Raw genomic sequence first — 21135 nt, forward strand, 5'->3', positions numbered from 1 at the left:
TAAACCTGTTACTAGCGTGCAATGCATATAAGATATATACAGCTGGTGACAAACGTTTTCGAACTATCTCGAACTATCTATCAATTCTCTCAGCAAGATAGTTTGAAAATGTTTGTCACCTGCTGTATATATCTTATGTGTTGCGCACCGGTAACAGGTTTAGGGAAGTCAGGATTTTACTCCAGTGCTGAAATTAGAGTGAACTTTGTGATTTGTGTTTCATATTTATTTAATATGAATTAACATTAATGAACATTAGTATCATTCAATATACTTGAATATTGATTTTCAAATTTTTTAATATTTTTATATCATAATTTTAGGTGAAATTATTTCTACTAGAAGAGAAGAATTAGTACACATGATGGACCAATTCAATATTCAAGTAAGAAAAAGTTAACACAAGTAATAAATAATAAATTGTATAGTTTTATTTTATAAAAACACATTACATTCTATAATATATAAATATAGTAAAAATGATTGAGATTTAGATGTAAGAAAGGATGCTACTAAGTATCCTATGTCTCACACATGACATTCACATGCACATATAACACTTAATATATGTTAAGGTTATGTGCTTAGTGATGTAATTTTACCAACTTAAAATCTTTGCAAAAATGACTTTAACAGATTGACTCTTTAACTCAAAATATATCACTACTATAATTTTCAAAATATGTAGGATATAGATAAAACATTGTGCACCAGAATATATCTTGCTTCTGCTACATATTAGCTAAATAAAAGTACATGAGAATATAAGTAATCAGTAGTGGGCTATTTAATAGTGCAGTTGTCATTTCCACTTCTCACTAGAGCTTATATGAAACATAGAGGCACAATTTAAATTACAAAGATGAGTGTGTCTCAAAATNATCTTACACAGCATTATTAATATGATTTTGAATGATACAGAACATTAAAATTACTTTAAAAAAATGAAAAATAATTATATCATTTAATTTCAAGATATTTTGTATACTTAAAAATAATTGATTCTATCCCAGGATTTCCCGGGATTCCGGGAAATAGTTCACTTTTATCCCGGAATTCCGGGACAAGCAAAAGACTGGGAAATGAGAAACCCTAGTACTGATCCTGTACCTGGTGAATGATGTATGACATCAAAACACTCAACACATTCAATATTACTACCACTACAGAGATCATTAAGCAAATTAATACTAATCTGTTCCACAATAGTTGAGTCTGCTAAATGCAATCATTGTTTTTATATGCCCTGGAGCAAAGATGCTTGTAAGAGTGGGTGATATAGTGGTTACATCTTGGACAGTTCATATCTTATGACTATCCTAGAATCAAATCTCAATTTTTAAGAGTTTTTTTGATTTTATTTTTAAGTTTTGTAATTCACCTTTTATACAAAAAATAAAAATTAAATTTTTTCAATACCAAATTATTTATTTTTGCATTTGATTACTAATTTACTTATTTAATAAATAAATTAGTAAATGTGTACTATTTATGCCTACAATTGGATTTCTTAACAGTTGTTTATAACAATTCTCTATTTTCAAAACACTTGAATTGTCCAAAGATATCAACTAATAACAACTGACTTGGAAGTTGTTGAAATGAAGCATTTGTGACAAACATAATTGAAACAAAAAACTGCAAGGAGTAGGCCTAAATTTGATTTTTATTTCTAACTCAATGTAAGTTTTAACACAATCATGACATTGCTAGTTCCCAGCTAAATGGAATGTTTTCCATTTTCTTTAATTTGTGGTTCATATTTGTTTATTTTATAAGAAACTTTGCAGCAATATAATAAAAGTACACTGTTAGTCAAATGAGAGGGTGATTAAAGTGAAGCATTGATAGAATAGAAATATGGAAGCTAAATCAGTAAGCAAATACAAAAAGTAATAATCTGATGGTGAAAAAATGTAACTCATTTTTCATGCAAAAATAAAAAACTTTTTATAATTTTTTAAAAATTTGAGATTTGAACTAGGATAACCAAAGCATACAGATCTATAGATTAAGACACAGCCACTCCACTTGCCCGTATGAGCATCTTTGCATTAGAAGATGTAAATTCAATATAACTTAAAATTGGTTTTTTTAATCAAAACTTTTTACAGTTGAGGATTTGATTATTACATATAATCTTAATTTTAAATAAACTTTTTTAAACATGGAATACAGTCAAATCTCAGTGTCATGATTATTGATATAACATTAAATCTCTCCGTAACAAGAAAAAAAATATAGTTTCCTATGTAATTCATGTAAAATTTCTGCAAGTAGAATGATATACTCTACTGTGATAAATCTGTTTAGCAATACAGTAGAGCATTGATTATCCAAATCATTGGGGACTGGGGTTGTTCGGAAAATCGATTTTTCAGATAACCGATTATGTATGAAAAAATATATTAACCTAACCCATGTTTAAATTCGTTCAAATCCTGGCATGTCCTTAAGTACTTTCTCAGGGTTGTGCCAGTGTTGCCAGCTAAAACATGCACACCAACAAAAATAATATTGGAGTAGCCCAAGACATAGCCAAAGATTGCAGCACCACAAGCACTAGTGGAAATTTAAATTTGCCGACTGGAAAGCTTTCGGTTAATGATAGTGCACTAAATTAAATGTTAGAAAAAAACTTGAAAAGGTAAAGGAGTCAGGATATTTATTTGGATTAAGCACTTTTCAGGACTTAATCCTATCTTCAGATCAACATTCAATGTTCTGGTAATTCAAATGGAAGAACTGTTCATGCATAAACTTTTGAATATAATTGATCTACATTACAAATTCAAATACTTTTTAAAACAAATAAACAGATATTTTTAAATTAACGATATTTGAAGTATGTACAAAAATTATAATAAACATGAAATAATAATATCTGTGCATAAACTAAGAAACAAAACTAAAAATAAAAAACAAGATACAAATAAAACTAAAATAAAAGGTAGTTAATGTAATATAATGACCAAAAATAGTAAAAATGTAAAGTAAAAAATATAAATAATAATAAAATAGCAGTAAATAAAATTCAGTAGTTTGCACAGACATTTAAACTTAAAACACTATGTGAAACATTAGTAAGGACTATGGAAGTTTGTACAATACAAGTATCTTTTGCTTAATGTGGTTTTGATGAATGTGAAAAATTAATTGCAGCAATCCCTTTATATACAGCAAAAGTTTTAATTAACACAGCTTTAATAGCTGTCTTTACTTAATATAGATATGTTATATGTTTTTCTTAGGAAATAAGGTGTTGGTAAATTTACTATTTTTGTGATTTCCTCTATAGATAAGTTGTTTTAATTACAATAGTTGTGAAATTTAACACATTACTATTAATGTGATATTATATTCTTTGTTTAGAAACTTATTTTAAAACCTTTTACTTCACATTTTATTTGAGTAAAATCAAATTGAAATGTTTGCAGATAAAATGCACATCAGGTATAAAATCACATTTAATATGTCTAATGTATAGGATGCGTCTTCCCCATACACTACGAATATAATACTGTACAAATAGTAAAAAATATTCGTAGTGTATGGGGAAGATGCTCCTATACATTAGACATATTAAATGTTTATTAAATGTGATTTTGAAAGTTTCGTTCAAGAAATTTTGAATAAAGTGTGTTGTGCCTAAAAGCTGCTGATGAAAAGAAATTGTTAAAAATCAACGAATAACAACTTGTGAACTCGAACAAATAAAGGGACTGCAGTTAACAGTAGATACAGTGTCATTGTTACATGCATGGAAGGATTTGTTTGAAGTTGTCTAGTTTTATTTATCATCTCTCTGTTACACTTTTATTAATTTAACCTCCTTTTGTAATATGTTTACTCAATTATGTAATATACTTTTTATTTATATTCATTTTGTATGTATTTTTATTTTAAGTTATTTTGTGACTTCTTCTATAGATAAGTAGTGTTTTTGTGTGTTATTATATGCATATATTTGTATATTATCAATCCATAGATTCTATTTATTTATTTTTGGACTTGTGCAATAAACAATGAGAAAGTGTTTAAAGTTAAAATGTTCTATAATTGAAAACCAATTATAGAACATTTTATTTTTATACATTACATACTATATATACTATATACATATTTCTAGCATGTTTGTCATAAATCAAAAAATTGTTTGTTTGATCCTGACAAAGGTCAGTTAATTTGATTGAAAACATTAGATTACATTAATAAAATAGACTGCATGTTAAAGGTTAGTAAAGGGTAGTTAAGTTATTTTCTTTAAATATTTTATTTTAATTACAGTCGACCCCCCCTATAACACGGTAGAAATGTTCCGGTTTTTATGAAATCCATTTTCTACGAGTCCTTAAATACATGAGCCAGTTACAGCCCGGCACATATGCAGTTTACGGACTACGTCTGTTTGAAAGGTTTTCTTTCATAAAATTAATCGATTCTAGACTAATTCGACTCAACATGTTCAAAATACGTATAATTTTTTGGGAATAATCCATATAAACTATGCTATAAACAAAAAAATTGTAGGATTACTTACCGAGTGTGCACTGTTAGACGACGCCATTGCTTACGCTTGTTTTCGTTGTGGAGCTTCTCATCGAATGGCACTCGATTGCTTCTTGATAAATTATTTTTTTTTTTTGTGAAAAATTCACTGAACTTTGGAGACATCATTAATATAAATAAAATGTTTATGGACGTTAAATAATAAATGGTTTTTAGTAGGTCCACTGCTCGTTTAAACTCAACAGTTTGTACAATATCCACTATTGATCTAGATTTGACCAATCCTGTCACGACATGAGTCGGCGATGATGTTTTATCGAATTATATGAGTTTTTTTAGCGTGTTTGTATGAATACTGTTGCAATTTTTTCGCCGTCATGTAGGAATCCGAACTATATGAACCCGTTTTATAAGGGGGGTCTACTGTATTTTTATGTATTCATTTTTTAATTTTTATATTAAATATTAACCAATTTGTATATTCAACCCTTGTGCATGTGATATGTATTGATAATATTATTTGAATTGTTTGATTATTTATGCTTTTTAAAGTTGTTTTCTGTTCTATCATTAGAATCTGATGATGATCTTTAAATAATTTTGAAAATATTAGTTCAGTTAAACTTGTTTTTTGTTACTGAATTAAAGTATAATTTAGTTAACGACTTTCATAAAATCAAAGATCTGCATGATATAAATCAGTTTAAGACATTAATGTTTTTCTGGTAATGAAAACAATTGCAGTTAGAAATTCTACTATGTTGTTACTTGTAATAAGCAAAAAAGGTCTATATGAGACCGAAAAAAGGCATTCGTATACTTGGACTAGTCTACAGATCTCAAGCCATTACAAAATATGATATAGAAAGTACAAATCACTTTTGATGTGAAGATTAAGGGATAATTACATGTCATTAAAAAGAATTCTATCTGAAGAAGTCTCTTAACAATGTGGAGATTAAATTGAATGTTATTTTGTTATGTTTGCTGGCATCCAAAGAGCATCTGTTGAGGACAGTTAAAGAACTTAAAATCACTGCATATACTGACTCTGTGGTTAATAAAAAAGAAATGTAATTAATAAAATGACCAGGATAATGTTCAAAAAATTTACACTTTATTTATTTAGTATTTCTAAAATGTTTTGTAAATTAAAAAAAAAAGAAACATAAGCTTAGCTTTACATTTCTGAGTTTGGACTTTATTTTTGATTACAGTCAACCCCCCTATAACACAGTTGATTATTCCATTTTATATGAATTCCATGTTGTACGAGTCATTTCAATTTTACAAATACATGGACTGTTTACAGTCCGGCACACATATTTGTAAAATCTAAGTGACTCGTACAACATGGAATTCGTATAAAACGGAATAATCAACAGTGTTATAAGAGGGTCGACTGTATTTGTTAAATTCTTGTCAATGTGATTCCTTAAGATACCAAATTTAAGTTTCATTTTATTTTTAAATCTTGTTATAAAGTACAGCTGAAAATTATTCTGATTATTGAAGTATTGATTTGATAAATGTTAGTGTGATTTATTGTGAAAGAATGCATGTAGTTTGTTATTAAATTATAGGTTTTGACATAATTTTTTTTATTTTTACTATGTTCATTTTTCATTTTTAAAAAATTTATTTTTGAGGTTATTCCAAATTTTTATATCAAAATACTAGTGCAAAACATAATTTCAAAAAGTTTGAAATTTTGAAACACTAATTGTTCACTTTTGTTTACTTTTTATTTTTTATCTGAGAGTAAAGCTTAAGAACATGCTAATCTAGAATAAATTTTAAGACTTCTTTCTTTAGTCTCTCTATTTTCTGTATTTGCAATTTATATATATAAAAGTGCACAAAATCTTAAATAAAATTTTGATTTTAAATCTTATGTACATATAAGATATTAATTATCTGTTTTAGGGATTTTCTACAGATGAAAAAATTTTGTTTATTATTTTTAAAATTTTATTATTTCAGATTGACAATCCAGTGTCTGTTTTAAATCAAGAAACAAGTAGAAGTTTTTTGAATTCTAAAAGTTCCAAGGATAAGTATATGGTATGAAAATATTTTTTAAAACTATAATATTGAAGAACAGAATATTCTGTTTTTTAATATTACAGGTAGCCCTCGGTTTACGCCGCAGTTCCGTTCCTACAAAAGCCAGCGCAAATCGAATTGGCGTAAAACGAACCCGTATTTACAGTGAGGTATAGGGTTAGGTTCTACATAAGTGAAAAATAAGCTAATAATTTTGTTTATTAATACAATATAATACAAAATACATATAAATTTTTAATTTTTAAAATGTATTTTATCATAAAATAAAGTAAAATGTTTTTATTTAAAAATTTTAGTTTCGAATTTATTACATTTTTTGGAAAAAAGTATCCATCTTTAATTGTTTACATTTTTGATTTCTTTCATTAAGAATTTCGGAATATGGTTGAATATGATGCTCCTTTTTACATTTTCACTTCGCTCCCAACATTGTCTAACTCACAAACTTCATCCGTCAAACTTTCCTTAGTTGAAAGGATACGTTAACCCAACATAGAACTACAGACGAACGAAGACATTGATTGGTCGACCACCGGTCACCGTAGTGCATATATATATATGGTCAGTTTGAGCGGGAAAATTCAAGGTGGCTAAGGAGAGATAAATATCGTCTGGTCAATGAGAAGTAGATTTGTCTCACTAACGGATAATTTGTGATTGCTGGAAGTGCTATTGCGTCGTAAGGTGTTTTCCTGAATGAACTGATACGGGATACATTCATTGGCGCTATGGATTTGGACGTCATTTATTGGACTATTAAGTTTAATATCTTGACTCGTGGGTACCTAAACGTTTAGTATTTTAATATCAATTTAATGCAAATGTATACATACCCAATAATATTAAACAGAAAAAATAAATATATTTAATGAAAATCTTTGTTTTAACGAATGTACAATGTCACGGCTCGGTAAATATGTCAACATTGAAATGAAAATCAGTCTAGCATAGGGAAAATCGGGGAATTACACCTCAAAACAGCGAATTGCACAGCGGCGTTATTGTGAATCGGCGTAAATTGAACCGGCGTAAACCAAGGGCTACCTGTATATGATTTCAACAATATAACTAAGTATTAATTGAAATGTAAGAATTTTGAATTATTTTAGATAATAATTAATGATGTTCTGGTGTTTAATTTGCACTACAAATCAACAATAAACCCTTTTTAATGTATTGTTAAACAGAGTATTGGAGAATTTATTTTATAATATAGTTTACTTATGTTTATATCATTATTGTCTTTAAGTACAGCAAATATCTAATGAAAAAGTTATTACAGGCCCAAGAAATATTTTTTATGTTTGATTTTATGTAGTTGGTAACAATTTAGTATTAAAAAAAGTAATTACAATAAAAAAGTAATCAAAGGAAGTAAATATTAGACTAGTCAACATTACATATGCTAACACAAACAACTTATATAAGAGTGTGAACACAAACATTACAGCAGGCTGTATCTCACATATGATTTATAATAACTAAATGCAAGTACATTGGAATAATGGTAGTTTTTAGTGGATTATTTGTTGGTTTGGATGCCATACACTTCCAACTCCTTTGCATGGAGAAAAATCCTATAATCTTATCCTGAATCCTGTGAAAGACAATGGCATAGTTTAAAGTACAGAGCTGTATAGCATCTCAAGCTCAATACAAAGTGTTTTTGTCAGAGTAAAATATTCAGAGGGGAAGTGACTAGACAGCATTAAAAAAAGTGTGTGATGAAACTTCTCTGCATGACCTTGAGTATATAAGACCACAGACAGTCTGTCCAGTTGTTTCACTTTGGACGTTTTAGCAAGATTTGTCCCCATGCAAATAGTTGGGATATGTAGTGTCCAAACCAATTAAGAGCCATTACCAATTATATATACTGCAATGAAATTGAACTTAGTTGTTGCTTAATAGAAGTGAACTGTAGCCATGTGCAATGTGGTAGAACTACATTCCAATTAATTCCCAACATCCCACAAAGGCTGCAATGGAAACATCTTAGAGTGGATTTCATTACAAGTCAACTCCTAAGTGGCCAAGGTAACTTTCTCACATATCTGGAAAGATTTCAGCACAGTGATACATCCATCTGCAGTTGTGATAACAGTTCACGTCAAGTACTTTTCACGTACTTTCACCTAATTTTTCATTGTAAAAATTATGATCAAGGATGTAATAAATTACTACAAACAGTGCTACAGGAAGGTCACAACTGGCCCTGTCAGACAGAAGTTCTTATTTCGAATAAGAACATATACAAAGAACTTTATGACTTCATTTGGAGCTCAGGAGCTCTGGACGTTCAGAACTCTAACAACTAGTGCTTTCCAAGTCGTCAAGTCCAGTTGCTGAGTCACAACAGGACCACACTTTTCTACACTTCAGTGTTTTCTAACCCTGTTCAAGTTTTGTGTTTCTGTACAGACTCAATTGTTATTCCAGACTCATCAAGAATGTTGTATACAAATGTTATTTACTGTCAGGAAAAAACAGTGACTTGTCTAATTCCGTATTTGGTATTACTTTTGTAATTTTTATTCATTTACATTATGTTGTTACATATTTTCTTTATTGTATTCACCCAAAAAGGGTGCTTCAACTATTGGTGTATTGAATATATGTCTTTTGTATTTTTTTTTTTTTTGTAAATTTGCTTTATCAGTAAAAAATTGATGCAGGCACCATCAAACTTCCCCTTTGCCTCTTCTCTTAATCCCTTTCACCCCAGGCAATACCTATGAGTAGTCCTGGGTCTTCATCACCTTTAAGTTACAATCTAAGTCACAATCTATATCCTGTATATACAGTATGTCTGTAAATATGGTTATGTTTCAAAACTGTTATAACATTGCAAGGAAACACAACAGAGACATGAGACATGTAATTGAAGAGCAATTTTTAAAGTATTTTTATATACTATTTGTTATAAGTGAAGGTGGGAAACAGTTAGACATGCAACTAGCAAAAGTTATGCACCAAATTGAGCATATCAGTTAAGATGGCAATTGTAAAGTGCAATGTGTTCTTTGGTTTGAGAAATATGAATATTATTCTTGAGCAATGTGAATACTTGGCTTATCACTTCAGTGGAGCATTCTTGCCTAAGAAGGTAATGACTGTTGTGCCACAGTAGTATTGACATGGAGTAATGTCGATGCACATGCCATCCACAGCTTGTGACTTGTGGTGGCCGTAGAAATACGGTTGCCCACCTGTACATGGGTTGTAGTCTCCAGTTATTGCCCACTGTGATTTGACATCGGCAGCCTTCTGAGTTAACTCGAAAGGGTTATTTTGTCCCATAAATCAGGTGGTTCTGGCAGGTAATTTTAATGCCAAACACTTGTTGTGGGGCTCCCTGATTGATGATCTGGCTGGGGAAGCAGTGGAAAGTTGGTGGGTGCATGTTCTGAACAACCTGTTTGGGATTGCTACCTTCTCTTCTGCTGCGTGTGAGAGCTGGATTGACCTGACAATTGTGAGTGGGGCTATGCTAAAACTTATCTCACAGTGGAAAATGATCAATGCAGAAAGCTGTAGTGACTATCACTTCATTGCCTACAAGGTGATGAGTTGCTCACCGGACACTGGCCAAGTAGTTGCTACAAGTTGGCTGCTAGAAACCACAATCAATTTAGCAAATGCCTTGCTGAAACGATGGCTGACATAGTTACGTCAATCTGTAAGGTTGAGAGTGTTGGAGACTTGGAGAAGGTCATGGCCAACTTAACTGAAGTGATTAGAGCTGCAGGAGACTGTACACTCATGCAACGGCAGTCCACTTCTCACTGGTCAGTTTCTTGGTGGACCCAGGAGCTGAGTGTCCTGAAGAAGCGCACAAGGGTGCTCTGTTGATGCTTTCAGTAACACATGGACGAGGACCTTTGGGCATCCAGGAAATGAGTTTCAGGGTGCCAATGCCGAGTACAAATACAAGTTAAACAGTGCCAAAAAGGCCTCATGACTCAGTTTCTGTCAACAAGCGAGTGATGAAAACCTGTTCTGTCTCCCCTACAAGTTGGTGATGGGGAAGTTAAAGCATAGCAGTCTTGGAGTTCATCAAAAGACCTGATGGCACTCTAACCTCCACACAGGAGGAGTCAATTGAGGTACTGCTCCAATCACACTTTTTGTATGACAAATGGTCCAATGACACCAAACAACAGAGGTGGCTTCGAAGGAATGCAGAGCTGCCCATTCTTGAGGCGAGATGCCCATGTCGGTGACCAACTCTGAGGTGGCACATACCATTGGCAACGTAAGGAAAGGGACAGCACCTGGTGTTGATGGGATTATGGCTGAAATGGTAGAAGTTTTACAGCAGGTACTGTACAGCCAGACCTCTGTATCTTGTTTCAGAAGTGTCTACTCCTGGGTCACTTCCCAGTGCAGTGGAAGCAGGCGCACCTTGTGTTAATTTATAAGAGTAGGTGTTCGAAGAATGAACCAGAATCAAAGTCTTATAGACCTATAAGCCTATAGCCAGTCCTAGAGAAAGTTTTAGACAGAATCCTATTAGACAGAGAATTTTATCACTTGAAGTGGCGAGGACTTTTATACCCACAACAATATGGGTTATGGCTGGATTTGTTGATCTGCCGGGCATTACATCAGACAGTCAACCTGGTTTACCAGAACCACCAGCATGGCCTCCACATGTTGCTTGTTTCGATGGACATTGCAGGGGCGTTCAACAATGTCTGGTGGCCATCCATAGTGGGTGAATTGCAGAAGGCTAACCTACCAACAACTACCTACTCTATACACTTGTCAGGAGTTTCCTGAGTGACTGACTGCTCGGTTGAGTACCATGCGAGATTTGTTAGGAGACTGCAGAGGAGTTGTCCCCAGGGGTCATGCATAGGGCTCCTTGTTTGGAACATTCTTGTAGACGCTAAGGCTCATCCTTCTGGACAACATCCAGCTTCAGGCCTACGCAGATGATCTGTTGCTTGTAGTTGCAGGAATAAGTAGACACGAAATGGAGATTTACAGCAATGAAGCAATAGAATGGCTTGTTCATTGGGAAGAGCTGCATAAGCTGTCCTTCAGCCCTGAGAAATCAGAGGCCCTGACAGTGGCCCAGATTGGAGTGTTGGCATGCCGACCATTATACTGAATCCGGGCAATGATAACACTGAGGTACTTTAACTCATTCACCCTTTGAATGGGTATTCAAAGGGTGAATGAGTTAAAGTATCTCAGTGTTATCATTGACCAGACACTATGCTGGATGCCCCATCTGAGGAATGTTTGAGAAAGAACAAACCTCACGATAGCGGCACTATTGAGACTAGCTAGACAGGACTTACTGCCTTAGCGGAGAAATGATTCAAGCCATCTACAAGATGAGTGTAGAATGTGTTATCTGGTATGTCTGTGGTATTTGGTGGAAAGATTTTGCCACTATCTAGCAAAGCAGGACACTGCTAATGATTCAGAGACCTGCAGCCCTGCGGGTAATGAAAGCATGCAGAATTGTCTACGGAGGCGGTTATGGTCTTGGCTGGACTGCTTCTGTTGCCTCTGGTCGTCAGCCTTCTACAGAACAATGGTGTAAGGTCTAGAGGCTAAGCATTGTAATCAGATGTACCCAGTCATCAGACTTAGATGTCAGAGAAACATACTAAGAGTCCATTCCACTTATAGGATAGGATTAGACTGGGATGTCGGTGAACAGACAAACAGTGGTGTTGAAATATACACTGATTGCTCTAAAGATGGTAGCTTAGTAGGTGTTGCGTACTGTGACTTTTCTGACAGAGTTCAAGTGTACAGTCAGTTGGTCAGACTGAACGAGGAGGCACCAGTGTTCCAAGTAGAACTGGTTGCCCAGGGGCGTCCCAGTGGATCCTACAACATCCAGGTCCAGAGCCGGTCACAGTATACTCTGACAGCCAGTCATCACTTCAGGCCCTGAGCAACGAGTACAGTAGAACCTCGAAAACTCGGCTCTCGATAACCCGGCACTCCGGATAACTCGGGCACCCCCTGGCAGGGCAAAAAATCCTTAGTTAATTAATTTTCATTATAGACAGCTTTATAAAAGTATAAAAGCTCTCATAAAGTATTTTTCTGAGGTCTGTCTTATCAGGTAAATTACTGTACACAGTGTATTCATTAATTTTCATTTTCATGTAGTAAAGGCTCTATGCCTTCATAAAGGACGTACTTTTCCTTTGTTTAAGGGTATTTGGGCAGTTTATTCTCTGTTATATTCTCAAGTAAACAATACATACAAGTACAGTACAGTATTTTCTGAGGAAACACTCGTACTTATTTTTTTTAACCCCATTCCCGATAACCCGGCATTTTCACAAACTCGGCCACCCTTCGGTCCACATTAGGCCGAGTTTTCGAGGTTCTACTGTACCACAAGGACAAGTTGGTACAGGAGATCAGACGTGGGGTACTGAGGGTGAGGCACGCATGACACGTTGCCCTGAGGTGGGTCCAAGGCCACATCGGGATCCCAGGCAATGAGCGCACCAACCAACTGGCCAAGGAGGTGGCCAGGGGCTCACATGTAACGAGGACTGTTGAACCCTCGGCTTCTTACATAAAAGGTACTCTACTGCAATGATCAATGACATACTGGCAAGAGCGCTGGACTCAGAAATAAAATAGGCAGGTCAACCTACACCTTCATGCTTGAAGTTGGCTGAACTCCAGCAAGGTTGTGATTGGCTTACAATGTAAATACTGACCAGATACGGAAAGTTTCCCTATTTCAGGTCCAAGTTCAGACAAGGAAAGGTATTACAGAGTACAGACAACTATGTCTTAATCATAAACTTGTTTGGCACCCAGTAGCCACTGGATGTATGGACTTAGAAGTTGAACCTGAGATAAGTGTTCGGACTCTGGCTCTAGTGATACAACCCAAGAGGAGACCAACCTTGTATAATATATCAAGTATGTTGATATGGTATGGTACATGCAGTGCTACAAATTATAGACAGGTGTTAGATTTCTGCTCCTGTAGCTGCTCCTGTTAGTGTCCTTGTGGTGATGTGAGGCACTTTGTACTTGACTGTTCTCACTGAGGATTTCTGCTAGGGGCTGACGAAGTCAGCCTGTTTAAGCCTTCTGAACAAGTACTTCGAACACTTGCAACTAGTAAAGGAAACCTATCGGAACTAAAGGAATTGATGAGGAAAGTAGTAGGTTTCTTTGACCTATAAGCTCAGTGGATGCATTGGGCAGGGTCCCTTTTTCTAGGATAGGGGACGCACTGACCATTATTAAGAGCTGGTCTCTTCTTGGTAGAGAACTCTAAGTGCAGTACAGGCTGTACTGCTGTACAAAATGTATGTCCATGTAAGAGGGTTGGACTTGAGAGTGAGGAAGGCAAGGAAGGTTGGTCTCCTCTTGGGTTGTATGCATTCCATCTTATGGAATGCAGATGTTTCAATCCATTTCAACCTGAAGATGACCTATAGAATAGGTTGAAAATGTTATTTTTAAATAAATAAAACTATCTTGACAATGAAAAAAGTGTGTTATAATTGTATAATTGTTTGCTGAGCACGTTCTGTTAAATATATTCTTCAATAAAAATCATAAATACAGTGATTGAAAACTTAAAAAATAAATAATGAACATATAATAGAACATCAAAACTTATAAAATTATAAAGTAAAAATTCTCTAAAAAGAAAATAAAGTTACAACTGTTTAAAAATTTTAGAATTTTCCATTGAGAAATAAGGAAATCTTTCCTTACACATTACACAGTGAATTTGAAATTTCACACCTTTATGAGAATTGACATTATTGGGTCAGTTCATATAAAAAGTGTGAAATTTCAAATTTACAGAAACTTGTAAATGAGGATACAGTACTTAAAACCAATAAATAAACAGCTTTCAATATCAAAAGGAAACATAAATGATAATTGATCTGTCAGCCTGTTTTGCTTATTTAGATCTTGAATAATTTATTGTTTCACCTGCACTGTAGTTTCAAGGACAATGGTAGGAATAAAAGTACTGTATTTTGTTACAAGAAAAAAATTCAATGGCAATATTTTAAAATTTATTGACTCAAATGCTTTCAAAATTTGGGGGCCCAAAAAAAGTATGATATATCCAAATCCATTATATTATGAGGTGCTACTGTATTTTGACCAAGATAAGGAGTGGAAAATCCAATTTTTGGTCCTTTCAAAACTTACTTGGATCTAGTGCTGGTAACATAAATACTCATTATATCATTACCAACAAAAGAGCAGAGAGCAAATATTTTATTAGATTGGTTAGATAAACCCTTGTGAGGGACGAACAGACCCACAATAAAGTGTTATTTTAAATTTTAATTATTGGAAAATTTAATCGGTTAAATTCGAACGTTTTATCGAGTTAGGCTAAAAGCCATAAAAATTATTTCCCACGGAGTTTGTTCCTTGTTGAGTCGGATCAAGTTAGTCAGGGATGTGTCACCAGGAACTTTTGATGGAGAAGACATATTGGACGTGCGACCGTTAAAGGCCATCACCTGACCTCATGGAAAAAACCCAAGAGGAATGAAAAAGAGAAAAGAAAAAAAGACCCCGAGGTCAGTCGTCATCCAAAGTCCGCCCAACAAAGTCGTCCTCCAGGATTAAAATCGTGACCCCGGATTAAAACCGTAACCCAGGATAAAACCCGTGCACCAAAATCCCGAAGTAACACTGTGACAGAAGTAACACCGTGTCTCTTTAAGAATCTCAATCCCACTTCCGTGCTTCCACGCCTCCGAGTTCCAGTTAACGGACAAGAACTAGTGGAAAGACCATTTCAGAGGAGTCCATAGTGTCCTCATACTACAGATCTGCGACCTAGGAAAAAGAAAGGTATTTATCAACCCGCGACTCGGTTGTAAACTCTCTCTCTCGAACGGAATAGTATAATTAAGTCCGCTAATATGCCCGATATCTCTGTATTTTCTTTGTTTATTATTAAAATGGAATTTTTGTTAGAACATATGGAGTCCGAGTGAGTCACTTCCTCGTCTCTCTCCTCACCTCTACTCCGAATCCAAGCGCTCACACGCTACTGCTCGCGAATCTTTAGACGTAACGTCGCGATTTCCGAGTCCCCCAGAGACTCGGTGGGGTCAGATTCTGGTCTCCTGACAGGGCGCCAAAGAGGTGCCGACCCTATGGTCACACCCTTATAGTTTAAGTAATCAGATATCTTTAATGAAATGCTTTCAAGATATACATATGATAAGGTTATATGAATATCTGTTGGATGCAGTATATTTAATTTAAAAGAACAGGACATATTATCCTATTAGCTTAACAGAGAGAATTATTGTAATTCTAGAAAGAATTGCAAATGCATTGGTTAATGGATTAATTTTTTCTAATCTAACAAATTATTTAGCATAAATTATTTTATGATTAAAAGATATTTTATATATTCAGTTATAAACATTTATTTTTCAGTTTTTCCTTAAAGCTACACAATTGGAACAGCACAGTGTATTCATTAATTTTCATTTTCATGTAGTAAAGGTTTTATGCCTTCATAAAGGACGTACTTTTCCTTTGTTTAAGGGTATTTGGGCAGTTTATTCTCTGTTATATTCTCAAGTAAACAATACATACAAGTACAGTACAGTATTTTCTGAGGAAACACTNAGAGTTATACAAGATGAACAAAAATTACAGAAAATATTTATCTGCATGTTTATTACATTTAGGGTTTCTAAATTCTCGACATTTTGGAACCTTCAGAAATCATGTTTTCTGAGAATTCCCGAAATACTCTTTTATATTTAATTTTCATTGATGATTTGTAATAATGGCTAAGCATCTTTTGTACATTATTTTCATGTCTTGCTCTGAATGTAATTTAGTTATGTTTTCATTAAGTAAATTCCAACTTTCAACTGGCAATTTTCTTTTGAAATAGCTTAAATTTTTAAGTAATAGCTTGTAATATTAACATATTTGTAAAAAAAATGGGTTAAATTATATTAGATAATGTCATAATTCTATTTGAGAATTACAGAAAGTTTCATTTGAAAAAAGTTTGGCTAATTCAAAGTTTTTTTTAGTTTCAAAATAATAAGGTTTTACTGTACATCACAATCATCAGCCACAAACAAATTGATCGAATATGGTTGGTATTGTTAGCTGTCGCTTTGTGGAAATGATTCATCGTGAAGAACAGCAACAGAGAAATATTTATTTTCACAACCCAGGATTTGACTACAATGTTGTATTAAGGTAAAATATCTTAGATTTCTTTAGTATACCTGAAGATGATTTTGTAGTCAAATCCTGGATTGTAAAAATAAATGATTTTCTGTGTAGATACAAACTTTTTCTGTTCTTCATGATCAAATGTGTTTAATATACAAGAGCTAAAATTAGCTGGTCATGTGTTATCTGATTCTGGTGGCATGTAATATTGTCACCAGATATATATGTAAACTTATATATAAGTTTACATAGTGATAAATAGGAAAAATGTCTAAAAGATACATTGAGAGTAGTACATTTATTTCCTATTGTGGGTATTACTGGGTTCTAGGAGCTGATTTTGTCACTTTTCTAACCAACTTTTCTTGGGATTTGGGAACAGGAAAACAAAAAAATTTCCCAAGAATGGGCAGAAAGGAATTTCCACCTGGAAACCTTAATTACATCCATATGTGTTTCAAGAGTATAACTTACAAACTGCACATGCAGCACCACATAAAGATTGAATGTCATCCATCTCAATATCCAGAAGTTACTGCCAGTTTAATACAGGTGTCCACATGTGCATGCATTTGATTGTAGAAGTGTAGGATGGATAGCATTCTACACTTGCTGCACCTGTTGGGTCAGATTGGCCTGTTTTGGATGAGCCTAGATCTAACATCCAGTCGTGCCCCATCTACTGACAAAATATTTGGTGATCTTGCTGGTCAGGGTGACACATTGACATCTCAAAAAGTGTGTCATATTGTAACTGCAGTATGAGAACAAGCATTAACCTGTTGAAACAGGTTCCTTCAATACTGTTTGTGAATAATGTATAATAATCAAAATAGTGAACAATGGGTTTGTTCACTATTTTGATGTAAATGTTTACTGCCATGGTGTTTAGGATAACCATTCTATTGTCATATGAAATCCTTTCTTAGACCATAATGTCAAGGGTTGGTCTAGCATGTTAATGATGGATGCTGCTTGTCAACAGATGTTCTCTAGCTTTCTCCTGATATAAGTCTATCACTGGTATCAAGGCAAAAATGGCTACTGTCTGTTAATACCACAATTCCATTCTGCTTTCCAATGGACCGTTGCATGGCACCACTGAAAAGTCATCTGATAGTAGAAGGAATGAGTGGCAAACATGTCACAGTATGTCTGGAGTGGAAGACACTCTCCAGTAGATGGTTTCAAGTAGTTTTTGTGATGACACTGGAATGAAAATCTACCCTGTCAAGCATACCACACAGTCACACTAATGCTTATAAACAGCTCCACACATCTGTTGGAAATTCTAATTTGTATTTGCTATGGTATGTATGGTAAATGCATCCTGAGTTCTGACCTTGAAACTGGTATCAATGTAACAAATCAGATAAATATTCAGTATAATTTTCATTCACCTAATATAACTCCTTGATGTTGGGATTTCATTTCTAGCAGTGTATGTATACAAGGTGGTCCATTTATAATGTCAATTGCAAATATTTTCTGAAATATACATTAAATTGAAAAAATGTCTTATACAAAACTTTATTATTTTGGAGGGCCTTTTGTACCACATAGAAAGTAAGCCCTCCCTGTTGTGAGTGGGGTGGGGTCTGACTTTATATTTTTGATGGAAACCCGCAATTTTTTTGCATTTTTGCTTCCTTTATTGAAAAGTAATAACATTTTATTCTAAACAGTTTTTTCAATTAACATTAATTTTAGTATTTTTGAAAAATAAAGCTTTCCTGTAAAGAAGGTAAAATAGAAATAAAAAAGATTATTGAAAATGATTAAAAGGGATTAACATTTATCATTTTTTTTAATCTGTCAAATTATATTGCATTTGACAGATTAAAAAAATTATAAATGCATACACCAACAATTGAATATGATTTCAACATTATAATTGCTTAGCTCATTATTCAGTTCAAGCTCATCAAATTTTGAATAGTGATTTTCCTAACTTGTGGATAGTATGGGAAGAACAATTTCTTGGTTGGCTTGTACACCAGATCTGACATCTCCAGATTTTTGTCTCTGGTGGAATGCTAAAAGAAAAGTTTTATTCTGGAGTACCAGTGACACATGAAAATATGCAACTAATTATTGTTGATAATTGCACATCAAATTGACCCACAGATTTTGCAGAGTACTGTGAAGAGTTTCTGAAAACATGTTGAGAAATTCATTGAAGTCAATGGTCACCTCTTTGAATGTTTGCTGAAATGAACACTCTACATGTTTTTCTAAAAACTTTTATGTTTTACATAAATTTATAATGGAAATTGTTTATTTTTGGTTTTAGTTATTTTTTTAGTTGTAGTAAATTAGAATATAAAAAAATAAATTTTAAAGCTTTATCTTTCAAAAATACTAAGAGTACTATTGATTTTTTAAATTAATGTTAATTGAAAAAATTGTTTACAATAAAATATTTTTTAGTAAAGAATTCAAAAATAAAAAACAAAAGTTGGATATTACCATTTGAAAATCAAAAGTTAGCCCTCACCCCACTCACAAGGGGAATGAGGGCTTAACTTTTATATGGTATATAAGACCCCTTCAAAATAATAAACTTTCATAATGACTCTTTTTTAATTTAATATATATTTTGGGAGATATTTACAATTGACATTATAAATGGACCACTTTGTATATAGAATTAGTAAATAAATAAAGTATTTTCTTCCAGATAGTTGTGACTCCATGAGCAATTAATAATCTGTCTGGCTGAATTGTGTAAAATATGAAGTAATGATTGTGAAAAATAGAATTTATTAATTATATATTTAAAAATAGCTGACAAGCAAATAGCATAATGATTGTAAATATTTTAATGTAATACACATTATAATAGTATACTGTTTGACTCAATTAGACTCTTCCTGAATTGGAAAAAGAAGTTAATGAATGGAAACAGAAATGGGAGTTTTATCAGTCATTAAAAAAACAACACGAAAAACTTAATCATTTAAGAAATGAGTTTGCCTGGGCGTATGTAGCTGTCAAAGAAAGAGTAAGTATATTCAAAAGTCTGAAATTCCTTATGGTTCGCATTATCTAATTTATATCTTTATAGGAATTAAATGAAAAATTGAGAAAATTAGAAGAGCAGAAAAATAATACACCACGGTTCAAATCTAAAGTACAAGAAAGTCAGGTATTTACTTGAAATAAAATTTTCTGTAATTTAATTATTCTATTATATTCAAAAACTGATTACAAACTATTTAGCTTATAATTTTTCCTTATAAATTTACAAGCATATAACTAGAAAAAATGAAATTTTATCAAATTCTGTTGAAATTCTTGATTGTGAAAATAATAAATGAAAGTTTCAATTAACTGTAATTTCTTACAAATAATTCTCAACAGTGTATAATCTGCATTAACATATACCCTGCAAGAATTTGCTAGAAATCGAAATAAAATCTTCGCATAACCCACACTGACATGCCCCTTACATCTAAAGTAACTTTGAAAACATGACACTTTACTAAACTTACCATAACTTTGGAATGGAAATTTTGGCATAATTACAGTGGACTTTACAATACCATCAATTTCTTATCATCAGTTCCAGTAGCATTTGAACAGATGAGGATTGTCTCTCTTTCCTTTGACATCTTGCCATGAGTACATCTGTCTCCTGAAAGTACAGTAAAAATTAAAGTGAACAAACTCTTGTTTCTATTTTTATTTAATACAGAAAAATGATATTATGCAATTTTGTATTTAAATTCCTTTGAAATATAATTTTGTTGTATATTGTATTTGGATGCAAATTTACTGTAAGTTTTTTAAAAAGTTTTATTGTCGGGTAATTTTTGTATTCTTAATTTTAGTATTTTATTTATTTGTTTGTTATATTTTAGAATGTTGTAGTAATACTGCTGATGAGGGACATGTTAACCTGAAACACATGTAACATGTGTACAGAAAAAATTACTACAGGTGATATAATAAAGAAATTTTGTTTTTTCTGACTCAGATCTCATCTTTGTGTCAATATCCAAAAACACCAGTATAAGGTCCTAATAATAAGTTGTGTCTGAGTATACATTTAATGATAAACTTAATTATACTTTCTCATGTCAAGAACCCAAACTTTTGAAGGCTAAAGTTTTTGATGGCAGGGCCTTGAAAAATAGTCCACTCTCATCTGCATTTTAAATGTTACTGGGACAATATCTGGCAGCTAACATTGGTAAACATTCTTGATCCAGTTATCCACTTATTCCTTGTCTACTGCCACCACTTCCCCACAGACTTGTGCATGCTGATGCCATGTCAAGCTTTAAAATGGTCTATCCAACCTGAAGAAATGGTCACATAGTTGTCCTTAGCATCCACAATGTTGAGTGAGCTCTAACAAATTCCTGC

General features: G+C 33.0%; 1 protein-coding gene across 1 annotated transcript in view; it reads left to right on the plus strand.

Annotated features, from left to right (window-relative positions):
* LOC111639154 (structural maintenance of chromosomes protein 6-like) overlaps window positions 1-21135 on the plus strand; it is a 138302-nt gene that overhangs the window by 61902 nt on the left and 55265 nt on the right. Inside the window, exons 7-10 of the mRNA XM_023384956.1 lie at window positions 6493-6573; window positions 16003-16038; window positions 19631-19768; window positions 19832-19912. Of these exons, the coding sequence (XP_023240724.1) occupies window positions 6493-6573; window positions 16003-16038; window positions 19631-19768; window positions 19832-19912 (336 nt within the window). The remainder of the gene's footprint in view (window positions 1-6492; window positions 6574-16002; window positions 16039-19630; window positions 19769-19831; window positions 19913-21135) is intronic.

The sequence above is a fragment of the Centruroides sculpturatus genome, unplaced genomic scaffold (assembly GCF_000671375.1).
Source record: "Centruroides sculpturatus isolate CEXI.00-Female unplaced genomic scaffold, Cexi_2.0 scaffold1024, whole genome shotgun sequence".
Lineage (NCBI taxonomy): Eukaryota > Metazoa > Arthropoda > Arachnida > Scorpiones > Buthidae > Centruroides > Centruroides sculpturatus.